Here is a 16,421-nt window from a genome sequence, read left to right on the forward strand (position 1 = left end):
TGAGATACTGAGTACATGTAAACCCATCGAGAAATAAATTGTTTATATGTCAGTTGTTACAAAATCTACCTACTTCTTCCGACCAAATCGGAGGACTATTTTAGACACCTTCCTGAAATATGCGAAAAGTACATGAAGTTTCTTTACAATGATTATGTATTTATAAGTGGCGATGCATGTGTTACTACCAGTTAAATGTTGTTATATTATACTCATCGGCTACCTTATGGTGGTGCGATCATTACCAATAACATGAGTACGTATATCTATATGGATAAGAATTAGGAAGGGTTAAATTTGTTCCCGAGTGACATGTAGGCTTATGTAGTCCAATACTGAGCTGAAACGAAAAGAGTTATAAAGTTGTATTTGGTGTTTGAACCGCGGAATTAGCGTCAACGTGAAAATTTCCTACAGGATTTTCTAATCGAATCCTGCAAAATCCGGTCGACCTTAATACCCTACCAATTATCAATAGAATGAATTTTATTAGTTTCATCATGATAATCAAGTCTTACCTAAGAATGTTCCATAACATGTTATAAAACATCGTATTTTCAAAGAAATAGTTTTAGGTCCTAATCGTTATATGACAAATCTCACTACTTCACAACCAAAGGGTGATTCGGACACTTACCCGTGTTATATCAAATGGACTGGTGCCTCAGAAAGTACACTGATTGGCCAGGTACATTTGTGTAAATGAGGACGAAAGTACACAATTGCACTTATCAGCCCACTGGCATGTTGCTGGTGAGTATCAATTTGACCGGTGACCTTCCATCCAGCGAATTTTAATTCTGTTTATCATTACAACAACAACAATAAACAAGCCTCGTTCTTCGCGTTTATTTAGTTTTGTAGTATATTCGATTATATTTCAGCAGAACAATAGTTCTCCGCGGTAATTGATAGTGCTGGCTGGCACAACAGAATATTGCATGATGGCTTTATTAGAATAGAATAGAATATATTTATTGTCTTTAAGCCTTGTGAGCAATGGACATTGTCAATAATAAACATATGGCATTATAATGAGATAAGAAAAAAAAAAAACAGAGATTGTCCTACTGAGCCACCAACAACATCAACATGATCCATTATAAAGTCAGAACATATTATTAACATTCAGATACGAAACATATTTAACAAGAGCCACAATAAAATTTATAGTAAATAACAAGGATGCTTAAAACATAACAATAAAAACAGCTGATATTGAGTTATTAGAGAGTAAACAAAAACAAATAAATAATTAACAATAATTATAAAACTCTATAACATAAATAACAAGATAAAATTTAGATTTCTTCATAGCATGAACAGTCAGTTAGGTTATGGTAAGTCCAACTGTTACAATAGTAATTAAAAAAAAATTAAATATAAATCAATTTGTCTTGTAGACAAACTTAATTCAAATTTGGACATTCCTTAAATTTAAGGAATTTATCAAAATTCAAAATATTTTTGACAAACTTAATTATTAAAGTATATATATATACTTGTGTATATAAGTATATATATATATATATATATATATATATATATATATATTCATTAAATTTGTATAAGTGATTGAATCGCAAAAAGTACTTGCTCCGCCGGGACTCGAACCCGGATCTCTCACTTTCCGGCGGAGCAAGTACTACTTTTTGCGATTCAACGTTTATTGAAATTATATATATATATATATATATATATATATATATATATATATATATATATATATATATAATAAAGTTTATTATATATATATATATATAAAATAAAGATTATAGAATTTAAAATAGACGATTTTGGTAAATATAAATTCCATCGCCCATTTATATTTTTGTACCCCAGAGGAGGCTTCATGTTTTAAGAAGGAAATACCAATATTACTGTGGTTGAGTTGAGAAAATGTTGGATTAAAGTTTAAGTCTTAGGGAATAATTTACTGGGCATAGTACCCAAAAATTAACTAACACAATATTTTTTCTGCCGTCCTTGGTGGTGGCTTGAAGGGAGAAGATGATAATATATTAGGAAAGTGGTATTAGGAAAGTGGAAATATTAGGAAGTGGAAATATTTATGTTATTACATTTATTGTATGGTAATAATTAAATAGCTACGTACGAGAAAAAGTACGTTTCCTAATTATGATTATACTCATTCAGCTAAAAATAAATTTGCTATTGGGCGTGCCATTAAAAATGCTTTCAAATTCATTTAAATCCGACTGTTTTATTATAAAAATAGTAAGCTACGATCCTTTTTTATTAAATCTTCAGAGAATGTTTCATAATCAAGGCTACAATATAGGCTACAAATTCTTGAAATCAAATATTTCTGATTTTCGTAAAACTTACAATTTTCTGATTATTAAACATGATATAATTTACCATTCATTGCTTCTTTAAAGCTGTGATTTGGGTTCTTCCAAATTTAAATACGGAAGTATAATAATTCTGCATACAGCAGTGATCAATTCGAAGTAACTTATTATGTATGTTACCAACACGACGCAAAGCTTTATACTAGGAAATTAAAATTTATGTTTTACTTCCTCATTCTGTAAAAAAATTATGCAACTATCACAATGTAAAAAAGGTGATTAAATTCGATATTATACTTGAAAATATATATATATTCAAAATATGAACTAACTGCCGAACAAAACTAGTATTTCAAATGTAAAATTTTTGTTATGTGATAAGTTTTCATTCTAAGTATTATTACATCTGGTTACATTTGAAACTTCAAGAACTGTCAGTGTGTGGCTGAGAGGTATCATCGAAATCTGTTGTGACATTTTATTTATCTTTATAATTACCTGGTATAGTGCCTATTATGTAGTGCTGACGAGCGAGGAGAAAAGACTTGTGGTGTTCTATCATAACAGTAATTGTCAGATTTATTGGTATTTGGAAATGTGTTATAGCTAGTTAGTAGTGCCTGCAATACACGGAAAACCACAGGTAATACATCCAAGCTTTCAGCCAGGTCTCTTCCTCCTCCCACTCACCAACAGTATTAAATGTAATTAACAGAAATAAAAACCCTTCTGGACCTAAAACAACAAGAACGAGATCCATGCGAGTTTCCACTATGAGAGTTTAGTATAATAGATGCATGCTCGAACGTAAGGGCTGTTGGTCACCTGATTTCACGAAAGTTCTATAATCAAATATCATTAGTCAATGGGGAGTTGTGTAAATTTTAGGGGCGAGTGGAAGGTTCTCCAAAAATATCCTTAAATTTTAATACACTAACCGAATTGTAAATGCCCAAGGGTCATTGCAAAAATATTTTTTTGGCCATCTGTTTTCAATGTACCGTATTTAAAATTAATCTCCATTCCTTGTCCTCTCCTCCTACAGACTGTGCAATGGAATTCTCTGATTGCTTTAGCCACTTTAAACGCGTGAAAAATGAATTCCTTTTACTTTTAAACATTTTTAATTGCACTTAAAATTAAACTTAAAAATGTATGCATGGTACGTTATTAATCTTGTATATAACGTCCTGTGTGTGTGTTTTTTTATTATCCATATACAATATATTATAACGCAGACAATCAAAACACAGCACCTCTCTATAATCCCCCACTCCCATTGTCCATATGAGAGATTTTTAAAATGGAGGAAGTGGAATTGTGTTTGGGAACGAATTATAATAATTATATTATTGACCTAGATGACCTAGAGTTTTTAACTGTATACGACATTTATAAGAATAAATATTCAATATAAAAAATCCCCCACATTTTAATAAGTCAATGACGTCATTGGTTTTCGAAAATTCCCTGTAGACAAAGATATCACGGAATGCCCCCCTGTGAGTCAACACCTAAGACAATGATCTTCAGCAATTATGACACCAGTTTCGGCATCAGTCACAGCGATACAGTGTAGTGTAGGTGAGGCGATAGCGTCCGTATCCGCAGGTGGTGGAGGGGGGCGCTTATAGCTGGGTAGGACGTCGCTGGCTGTCAGTAGCTTCTAGCTAGATCCAGTCAACACTACCGCGTCCTGTTAGTGCATCATGGATACTGTCGTGTGTCGCGTGTGTCTCGCCCTCACCCTCCTGGGGGCAGTCACATCCTCCGCCATCCCGATGTGGGAGTTCCTCTCTAGGGAAGAAAAGGTAGGAGGCACTTACAATCAGATCTGGGTTGTAGACCATCGAATTTTGCAATTAATAAATTACCATTATACAAAGCGAATTTCGTGTTGATAACATAATGTTTTAATGTAAAAGCCAATTTACATTTTAATTTTCAACAAAATCATGACTAAGTTCTCAACACAAACGAAACAAAATTTACTAGAAACGCGTAAGAATATAGCTGCGAACATAAGCGTTTAAAACATGTGTTTAAAATACATTTTATGTGGTCTTATAAGCATTATTAGGCGATTATTAGTTTTGAAATAATGTAAAGTATTTCAGAATTTGCTAGATCATAGCAGGGTAGGTTACGTCACTTTATAAAAACTTGCCTGATTTTGAGAATCTACTGTAGGAAGCGGATATGTTTACTATAGATACAGATGCAAATACATATGACTGGTTTATAGTACGGTACTCAAATCTATATCCATCTATCGTATCTGGTTTCAGTACGATCTTATATTTGGATGTCGTAGACTGTTCTTGTTAGGTTGGTTCAAAAATAAAAATTGAACCTAACTATAATTGTTTACTTAATCATTTTATATTTTGAGTGGATATAAATAAATTATACAAATAAACTTCAAATTTGATTTTTAAATATTCTAGTTTTATTTTTAGGTTCCATACAATGGCCTACTTACTACGGGTAATAATATAATTGCATCCATGATAGAGATTAAATTTTTCCATTTTAGTAATATTTCTGCTACTGTCTTTGTGGCGTCTCCTAGTGTTTTTAAATACTGAAGTGCAAAAATAATAACGCATCAATAACTTGTGTTTAAAATTTGTTATTGGCGATGAGTGGTTTGAAAGTATACAGGATTCCGGACATATGTCATCGTTATATGTTACAATAAAAGTATAACACGTGTTATTACCTTTTTGTAATATATTACGCTGGCAAATGTCCGAAATCCTACTATCAGTAATGTTAATAATTTTACGTAAAAGCGAAGAATAGAATGCACTAAGTAACCACAACAAACATTGGCAAAACTCCTAAGATGCCCGTGTTTCATTGGCGTAGGTGAAAGATCCGGGATGGTGTAACATGTTTCCGATGATTGGAGCACGTTCACGATATAGTGTACAGAAGTTAACAGGAAATTGAGGGGGTGATGATTTTTAATGTTCCTCCGTGACATCTTGTAGAACGCATTATTTTCATATAAACACTATTTCTTTCTTTTCTATTTGTTGAGGATCAAATTAATAAAAAGTTCTCTATGTATTTATTCTTTTATTTAAACAATACGATCTGAACTTCTGAGAACGGACTATGTTGAAAGTGATTATAATAATATTGACTATAGCATCAATTCTTTGTTTTCTTGTTTCACTGAACGATGGCAAATGTCCGGAAAAAATCCTGTTTCCTATAGCATCAACACAATTTGTTGATGCTATAGTCAATACTATTGTATTTTGTTGAGTCGAGAAGAGAGATGTCTATGTGACCTTGGAGGTCTATTGTGCTCCTTTACTCCTACCTTACGACGGGAAATCCCAGTTATAGTATCATCGATATACACACCAGTGAATCAGTCGGAGTGCGAACGTGCTTGCATTACACGGCGAGCGTATGGAGAACAATAAGCTGACCTATCTATACTCAGCTGTACTTCTAATAATAGTGACAAGGTTAACAAAATCAAAAGGCACCTTCTGTTCCTTCTCGTTCATAATAGATTTCCTTTACTCTTTCTTCTCTCAGCTCTCTTAAAAACGTATACAATACTATACAAGAGACGCGACGATATGGTAGATGAGTGTCATGGTACTAGGGACCACACTTCAGGCGAGTTATATTGTAAGGAATAATAACGTTAACTGTAGTTTATGACCGCTTAGGCGTAGACAAGGAGGGTTATGAGAGTTACAACACCCCCACCCCCGCAATATGGTTTCATAATTCAAAGTATAATCGAAGAAAGAAGTTCTAACAACATTTAATTCGCTCTGAACCAACCTCGTTTCTTACCAGATAATATGACGTATAATATGCTTTGAGTTATAAACAACCGGTAATCCTCATCCACCCAAACAATCCTGACTACCCCAGTGTTAGGACATGAGAAACCCAATGACATCCTCTCATCTTCATATTAAATACTTGTTTAATCTCACATCTTACTCTGGGAAACTTTTCCTTCCACCGTTAAGATAATCCTTTTGCCTGATCTAAAGATTAGCGAAGCAATCATTCAGAACAGTTGAAGAAAACTTGCTACAGTATTTTAAAATTCGCAACCGAGGAAACTGAAGTTATGTTTTATTATTTCATAATTAATAGGTAATAAAATACAATGACATGGTTTTGTGCTTTAAAAACATTTAGTTTGTATTTTATTACTTTTGATTTTTATGAAATGACAAGGTTGAATATTTTTCAGTTTAAAATGGTTCGATAATATATTTTTCTTTTAAAATGTGCACATTTTTTAAAAGCGAGAAGTGGTATATTGTGGAAATTTCATAAAAGTAAATATCCATTTTAGTTAATAGGCTAAACAGAAGAAAATAAATTATAATAATGAAAAATAAACTAAGGATAGTAGTAAATTTGTTGACATATCATCATCATAGCACACGTAGATAAGACGGTTTAAAATACAGTAGAAGAAGAACATAATATAAGAGGAGCGCTTCCCATCATAATGACTACTTATTATTTCCTCAATTGCCATAATTTATTGAGGTAGAAGTAAAACTCCCTGTTCGCATGCAGTGCGCGCGTGGTAATATTCAACTTTTTCCACATTATACGAGTTCATTTGGTTACCCTGGAGAAAGATTACCCAGAAGCCCAACATCTGGATAACTCCGGCCCCGCGACTGGCAAGTTTCCCGTCAAGCGATCGTACGAGACAAGAAGACGCTCAGACTCAGCGCAAAGAGTGTCATATTAATCAACGTACTATTCAGCTTGAGTATTTTCAAAATATAAACAAATAATTACATGGCATCTCGGTACTGATCGAGAAATGCGTCCTGAACAGTAAAAGCGAACAGTTATAAAGACGCTGCTTTTAATATTTCAACCCGATAGTTTGCCCCTTCCTTACCAACAACGATAGTTCAGCCTCCTCTCAGTCTTGATCACGGGTCACCTCCTCTACTTCATATGATAACGTGACTGGGGACGCTTACATACACAAGACCGAATTTAAGGTGGACATTGACGAATGATGTGTGGATGGAAGTAGTACATCCTTGTTGCTGACTAAGACTGACAGTTTCCTACCAACCAATTAATAGCCTAATGACAACGATAACCAACGCAGTACAGAGTGGGAACCAAAGCATTCTGTTTCTGAGATATATTAGTAGGTAGCTGAAACCCAATTTTCTAACTACAAATCCATCCATTCTTCACTCTAAGTAAACTCACCTCAAGGAGATAAGACCTTATCAAAGTACTGTATATTAATTACACATTACATTCTAACTCCTCAAAATCCAATATTCAAGCACCGATATTACAAGACTACACACCACCATTCCTAGGCACTTGCTAACCTCGCTCTTGTTAACCTTCGCCAGCAGCAGAATCCATTCTTTTATTGTTGGGAGCTTTGTCCTTTTTCAGTACCACTTTCATCTTCATGACGTAATAGTGAACTCTTAACCAGTTTGATTGTGCTGGAATTGATAATTATTTATAAGTGTAAGATTTAAACATATCCATGCTATTAGTGTTTGGACATTTTCATTACCACCATACTATCTCAACAAAGCCTCTTCCATAAAATAATGTTCAACATTTCTTGCTCTGATCGCAATCTTTCTCTCTATCTCTCTCTTGTTTTAGTTCTTTTCACATACAGTTCATTTCACGTTCTTCTGAAAATATAAAACAACCAAGGGAAGACTTCGTTTCTGAAATTATATTTAAGATTGATTTTTTTTAAAGGAATACATAGTTAATAGCTTAATGGTAATATAAACGATATAATTACCATGCACTTATAATTTTTAGCTGTATTTTAGTTGTAGAAATTTGAATGCTCAAGTAATCTTTGATATATATTCTTTTGATTAAAGATGTTTTTAAACATATATAACACTAAATTAGATCTACTGTAATGATAACAGTGGTACACGGTATATAATTTTAACACGGCCAAAACCTTGTTACATTAGCCAAGGTGTGAATATTTGTTTTATTGTATTCCGCCAAAAACAGATATTTATTCCAATAAACATGAGTGTGTTATTTGTAGCATAAATACGTTAAGCTAATAAATGATTACTGATTGCAAATATCCTTATTCAGCTCTAAAACATAATTAGAAGCAAGAAACACAAGCAAGATTTAATTTTTGCAATGAACAAAACAATCCGATAGATCTCTGAACACATTAAGATAATGTGACATGCATCTTCTTTCAATTCTCAAGTGTTGTTATAAATTATACGTGTCGTAAAATCAATAATTGCTTCAAGGTTGGAATCACATTACGCGTAGCCTATATAACACAACCAACATCACCGGTGCCGGTGTATACTGTTATGCTGCAGTCCAAGTCCAAGTGCGTAATCAGGTCAGTTTGAGGGTCGACTCAAGGTCACCTCAAACCAAGGTCATCGAGGTAACAACAACATTGCAACTCATCTCCACGGCAATCTTGTCGTGTCAGGACGGTGTGTGGGACGTTCGGTAAGTGGCCAGTTAGAACCGCTAGTTCCGGGACAGGCAATGGACTAATTATATTTTTACAAAGTCCATCTAACCGGTTGTTCAATCCACCTTCAAAATTAAAAAGAAGATAAAGCAATTAATTGCTTCCGGTAAATGATGCGCATAGCATTAGCACTTATATAATTCAGGCCCTTTAAACCGAAACCATACTGATTTACCAATTGTTATGTAATTAAATATGGTTTCACTGGTTGAAGAAGATCAAACCTTTATTAGGCAAGAAAATAACTTACAAAACATTCCGATATGTTTACATTTGTACTGTAATTTCCCTATTCCATTTGTCATGTGTATCCTATTGAAGAAATTACAAATAAAGTACAAGAGAGAATCAGTAAATAATTCTTCAGTTTAACAATAATAAATGTATCTGTCAAGACACAAGTTTAAACTTAAAAATCAAACTCTAGAATATATTTTTTATAATGTTATAAAATAAATACAGTTATTTTAATCGAGATTGATTAGACACAATTCATTTTCTCCAATGCAACAACTAAGGCAATAAAGCACTAGAAACACAAGTTAGGACACATTTTCGGCTTTATTACTGATCAAAAGTTGGAGTTGTTTATTTTTGACAGTAAACAATCCGGTAAGATAAAGACATGAAAAGATAAGTGGCTTGAATTTTTATGTTATGACTATGAGATTATCTACAGACATGTAAAGCAAAATAAGACCGCTGATACATGTATACATTTATTTGTCATAAACTATTACGGGTAAAGATTAAAGGATTTGCATGAGGCCCTTTAGTTACTCAGGGGTGATACGGATGAACTGTTGGGAAAATACAAAGAACATACCATACACTCTAGAAGGCATTATGAAAATGACTGCTACTCGCTAAGTATGCACAGAATTGAAACCGAGATTTTTAAGTAAGGAGGTCAACCTTATAAAGGCAATTAATCCTTGTAAGCACCTTAACATGGACCTTTACTTACTAAGCCAAGGAATCGTTATTGTATTTATTTTAGTCAACAAATACCTCGATTGTGGAAGTTCGTATTTAATTTCAATCATAACAACCTCACCAACTTCATTTATACAGTTCTGTTTTCAACTAAATGAATTTCATATGAAACACGTGGTTCATCTTTTAACAGTTTCAAATATATCACATCGTTATTATTTATCAAATCAAAACAAATTATACTCAGTAACATTTAGCCTACGAGTCTTAATAGGTGATCTAGTTAAACATTTTGATTTGTCACTAAACTTTTACTTAAAAAATGTGCTTCTTGAATATAACCCAGACACACATGTATTGCTCATGTATACACATTGCTCAAACCAGAGGAAAGGAAAGGAGAAGGCTGAGATTTCTCCGTAAAACATTGAGGCCCACAAATCAGAGGTCACACGCCGGAAATCAACTGAAGTCGTTAGCTCTTCAGCTTCCAACCCAAACCGATATGTTTAAATTTAATGAAAAACATGACATCTATTTTTTTTCTTTATCATCTGCCCTTCGTTCACGTCTACAGGTTTTACGTCAATTTCCGTTTACAGGTTATACCTCAAATTTTGCTTACTGTTTTCACCGCGAACCATTTGAATTTACCGATTTTTATCTGTTACACGATTTCCATTTGCCTTCCCATGCTCTGATATTACATCTTCAACAGCAACTGCGAAGCTCAAACTTGGTTTACTTGTCTACATACATTCCGATCAAGGATCATCGTTTGCATCTCAGGAGTTGAAGAGCTATCTGTAGTAACCAGTATTGCTACCAGTCGAACAGCTCCTTGTAATCCTAAAGTCAGGGTAGTATCTTGGAGTGGTCAGGGCAGTGATTTGGAAAACTGTTTAGATGGCCATTGACTCAAGAAGAATGAATATTCATCTGTGAGAATGAACCATTTGTCTTGGATGACGGATACAAGCAATTAGATCATTCCTGTGTACTTCCACTAATGAAACTCATAACGAGGGAATGATTTAATATGTGCGGAAGACAAGCTATGAACACTATACTCCTTCATGACCCTGAGATTTGTACCTTTGTAGACTTTATTTTGTTTTATTTTATCAGCTGGCAACTCAACAGTTGACATTTAATTTTGTTGTTGCTTTCCTTGTAGTTTCATTTGAATAAGGAATTTATAAAAAGTATCTTTGAATTATTACACCATGTGAGTTAATTCTGTTGCTGTAAGTAAAATGGACGATAGAGCTAATATCAGTCTCTTAAACTAAATCTAAAATGGATCAGGAGATTGGATTATTTTTTAGTGACTATCACCTAAAGGAGTGTTTAGAATGCCATTGGAAAGATATACCCACGACGTCCCCGTTTTTCAGTAGGAAATTCGTATGAATTACAAGGTAGGAATACGCCACACCACGTGCTTCGCTGTTGTTGCATGCAAACTTTCAAACTTGTGGCTCATTTCATTCTTAAGATGTCCTGCAGACAAATAGAAAGGCGGACAATCATGAAGACGTTGTTACATCCCCTCCGGCAGGAATAAGAGAAACTGTCAGCCTATTGAGTTATAGCCTTCAATGGTGTTCAACCAAATTCCAGAGTTGAAAATGCGCCATCGTATAAAATATTGTTGTTGTGTGTGTTCATGAATTGAAGTTTCACGCCAAATTTACCAAATTTAAAGTGAGTAATCGAAATGTTTCTCGAGATATCTTGCCAGATAATGCATTCCCATTTTGTTGATTAAATTAGGTGTTATAGCGGTGTTCATATAATACATGTTCCGATGGGTCAAGGAGAGAAGTACGACGCAAGAGCGGGTTGAAATGTAATCTTGTCACGGACTTTTAATGCTGACGATTCACACTTATTCTATTCCATGAATAGAAATTACTTCATATATTGAAATCTCTAATGATTGGATTCAGTTTGTTTACACATTTAATTATTCTCATTTGTTCCCATTGCAATCATGGTTACTTATAAGAACAATGTAAAAATATTCGCTAACGTTTAACCAAATCCCATGAAGTGACATGTTCCATAATCGAACTCTGTGTTGCTAATATATAAAATTAGCTTCATGTAAAATTTCAAGTTTATTGGTCATCTCGTTTTTGTGATATCGTCCGGACAGACAGACAGATATGATTTTTTTCAGACCCACGAGTGATAGGATTTATGAAAGCTCAGCAGTAATATGTATCATAGTTCAATATCATTTATTCATATAAATTGCCATACTACTTCTTGCATATGAATGACTGCAGTAATTATAGAGATGTCACTTGTCTTTAATTCTCCAAAAAACTCAAAACCAGTGGGTATTGATACTTCTTCCGTTATACGGTAATTTTTATGCTTTGGTTTGATATTATCGGAGTATATGTCCAACGTTGATTAGGTTCCCACAGAGGCTGATTCCCGTGATGTACGGTACCGTAAAGATGAACTGTTGTTCCGCCGATACGGCTATGACGATGACAGAGGCCGAGGTCGGATGACGCACCCGCAGCCTCCCGTCCTTCACCTTTCTGTCAGGAAGATCCTTGCAGTCAGTTCAGATTCCACTCCGTTTCCTCATGGCTCGCGTCGCGGCGCGACCCCTGCACATCGGCCCGGTTATGACAAGGAAGCGTCGCGTCGCGAAGGCCACTAAAGCTCGACTTCGGTCATCTTCTCGATTAAAAGGCCGTGTGAAGGTCTGTCAGTATTCGGCGCCGGCGTGAAATATATTACCCCTGAAACTGGAATCCGTGAAGAAAATAAAGACATAACGTAGAACATAATGTCCTTTGAGGATTTATTGGGATCTGTCCAAGGCAAACGGCGTATACTTTACTGTTGTGATGTAACACTCTGCAGGAATATCAAGTATCTCAAATGTCTTCTTAAAGATCTCTTGTCGGGACAGAAACAAGGAAAAATAAACTATACTCGAGTTAAAATTATGACGTTTTTTATTTGAGAAAACACACAAAAACCAGTATGTCAACTATTCAATTTTAATTATTTCAAAATATATTAATGCTATTATATTTTTATAAAAAATTATAGAAAACAGATATATATATATATATTATGAATAACGTAGCAAGATGTAGCCTTCATCTTTGATTCTCATTATTTGTGTATGACCTTGGATGTTTCTTAGGTGTGCTTGCCTCCTTGATTGGTAACTTGAAACCGACAAACCAAAACGAGAACTAAATATGCTATCCATTTTTTACACCCTATACTTGCAATTCAGATTCTTTTTTGGCGTTGTGATGTTGACTTGGAGTTAGTAACTTCGAAAAACATTCTTTATTAATTGAAATTTGGCTTGAGAATTAGGACTTCTGAAATGTATCGAATCACTTTTACTGCTATTACTGTAATGTCACAATTGATTAAATAATGATGATTAAATGATATTTCACTGTAGTAGCTTGTTTGCTTGAATCCAACTATTGTTTCAACTTTTTATGCAGTAGAAACAATACTAAAAGCCACATTTTTTTAATGTGGGTATTTATGAATTTTAACTAATTAATAAACATCACACGATTTGTGGAGTGCACTATCTCTGTATTATAAAAACACAGTTACGGTTAAACATTTTTCCTTAAAAAAGACAAACACATTTTTTAAATACTAGCATTACGGTACTTTAAACATGAATTATTTTGATAGTCATGTACAATGAGAAATATACGGAGAATGAAACTACCAGTTAAAATTTGTTGAAATTGTATAATAACAGGTGTTTTGGTATTAGGGTTACATTGCCGGTGACATAACTAATATGTTTTCTGATTTACACTCCATTATAATTGTGCTTACTTGATACATTTCGGCCTTGCTGTGGGTATATTAAATAAAAAAAATATAAAACCGAAACTACCAATAATAAATGTCCGCCTGTACAGTTAAGTTGAAGAGGGTGGAGCTGTATCGTAATTGACTGACGCTTATACTAACGACCAATTTAATTGACAGTGATTAATATGGCTTCTGTATCACAGGCTTCGAACATTTTGAAAATATGATGCATCTCCTTTGTTGAAGTTATTTTATTTATTTATTATTATATGGTTTCTCTTATAATGCTAGGATTAAGAGTTGTTGGGGAGTTGTCGCAGGTACTGTTTTATCGAATTATATTGAATGTTTGTCCTTGTAATTACACACTTATGATTGATTTTTCGTTTCCTGATACTTACTGTGCCTAATGTGTTTACTAACTCGCGTAGTATTAAATGTTTTGTCAGAATGTAGACTACATGGAATTTTGTGGACTTATTATATCCTCCCTATTTTACTAGGTATTTCTTGAATGAAGTAAGATTTTTCAGTTTCAGACGTTCTTTATTTTGACTTTAATTTAAATATAGCATATTCCAACACCTACTTTGGTCATTTATTTTTAAATGTTTTATTAATTTGTTTTGTATGTAGCTTCCATTCTCCTGCGATGTCTTGTATAATGTCCTCATCTCTGAGACCTCATCTGTGCATTCCATCTATCTTTCTCTAGTTTGTAGATCGCACTTTTAATTCATATATTCAATGCACCGAATTTATGGACTGTATGGTGTGATTGTTTCTTATACCGACTACCTTATACTCCTGTATTACTTCGTCGCAATACGTCCAAAATATTAATTATCTCAGCAACGTTTAGACGTGGTGTAAATCGAAAAATGTAAATGTTAATAACAGATATGCATCTATCATATGAGGAATATAGTCACCCTCCCCAGAAACATAATTTTCGATACGTCCCTGTTGTAAGCCAGCAATTAGCATCGAGTAGCAAGCAACCAAAGCACCGTTTGTTGGTTAGGTCTCTGGTTTCATGTCACCGTCCTCGAGCGGTGATACATAACATGATACACGAAGATCAATGAACTATTGTGTAAGCGCAATTAGTAATTCAACTAACGTACAGTGTTAGGTTTGCATCACGCTTTGTTATTCCTGTCCTACAGTTGTTGCCGTGCTGGGACTGCACGTATTTAAGCTCAACGTGGAAATGCTTGGTAAATAAATCGATACAACGAAGTAGACCGGTACAACAGGGGAACCGGCAGAACGTAACGACATTGCAGGTTAGGCCTAAGTTAAAATGCTTTATCTTTTATATGAAACCAACGAACCAACCAAAATAAGTAAAGTCACCACGCGTGCTGGAAGCTTAATGAAAAATGACATATGATTGTACTCTGTTGAAATAATTTCCCTAGATTTGTGACTAAACCACAAATTTTTCAGGTGACAGTTATAAAAATAGATATAGCACTAATATGTTATCTTGTTGAATATATGTCATTAATGAACTTAAGGAATGAATAATCTTTAAAGCATTACTCAAAGTTTTGTGCCCATACACGCACACACGCGCACACATAGATACATCAGCCTGTGAATGTCCTATGTCTGGAACGTTTGTTTAAAATGGGCACAAATGTTTCACTTCAAAACAATTTACCAATTATTTACAATTTCTGTTTTTTGTCGCTACCGATAAGATTCGACAAAATAAAAAAAAGAATTGAGGATTTTCTTTAAAATAATATACACAATGTTTTTTATTTCCTTTAAAGCAGAAGAAGAAACAACTTTAAGATCTTTAATGCTTTTTTACTTTAATAAATATCAAACACACATTTTTAAATTTTAATATATAAAAAAATGAATAATGGGAATGGAGAAAACATGGCAATATATTCCAAAACTTAATGAAAAATATCAGTATTTTAACTCAATAATACCACTTTTCATTACAGATTTTATAATTAGCATATACCGATACTAAGAGTTGATTAAAACAACAATTTTAAGAGTTTTGACAAAACACCGAAAACTAGTACACTGATGATTGCAATATGACCAGCTTTTGCTTATTGTCATAATAAATGGCGTGAAAGGTTAATTGGAAACATCATCATGCTATTCAGTATTCCTAGTTACTACAATATCATAAAATGACATAATCAATTACAGTAAGAAAATAATGTAACCACATAGATAGAGTTCGTGTAGAAACAGTTGAGGTCTTCGGTTTCAGTGTTCCTCCCACTTGGATTTTATAGGTAAACTTATATTTCTGAAATCTCATGCAGTAGTAAAATAAATTCCACAGACTTCCATGCTATGTGAGCAGATCTCTGACCTCAGGGCTCTACATTATTGGATTTCAATGTTCAAATACAGCCAAACATAAAATATTCTACAGGATCAACTAGTGCAATTTAAAGAACTAAGCTACCAAATGCCACTGACTTTTCCATAAACATTTTATTATGTTGTTAGTTGATCTTAAATTTTATAGCTGAAAACCCAGTGATTTTTCACTTAGGTGTTAAATTACTCAGACATGGTGTCGGAAATGGATTAACATCCAATGTCTATCACCTGTTTGTCAAGAAGGTTTACACTACAACAAGATCAATATAATGTCCTTATAAGCAATTAAATACTTTTAATACCACATTAATAACTTTCCTTATATCGTAAACCTAGAAGTTTTGATGACTTTTGAAATAAAGGAGTACAATAGCCTTATGATAAAAAAGGATGGTCTTTAGATACCCGTCCAAATCAAAATGATCGAGAGTCTCTAATTTCGTTTC

General features: G+C 33.7%; 1 protein-coding gene across 1 annotated transcript in view; it reads left to right on the forward strand.

Annotated features, from left to right (window-relative positions):
• The first annotated feature begins 3,961 nt into the window (after positions 1-3,961).
• LOC124368515 (rhythmically expressed gene 5 protein) overlaps positions 3,962-16,421 on the forward strand; it is a 39,969-nt gene continuing 27,509 nt past the window's right edge. Inside the window, exon 1 of the mRNA XM_046825760.1 lies at positions 3,962-4,126. Coding sequence (XP_046681716.1) covers positions 4,025-4,126 — 102 coding nt within the window. The 5' untranslated portion in view covers positions 3,962-4,024. The remainder of the gene's footprint in view (positions 4,127-16,421) is intronic.

Source organism: Homalodisca vitripennis, chromosome 1, assembly GCF_021130785.1.
Source record: "Homalodisca vitripennis isolate AUS2020 chromosome 1, UT_GWSS_2.1, whole genome shotgun sequence".
NCBI lineage: Eukaryota > Metazoa > Arthropoda > Insecta > Hemiptera > Cicadellidae > Homalodisca > Homalodisca vitripennis.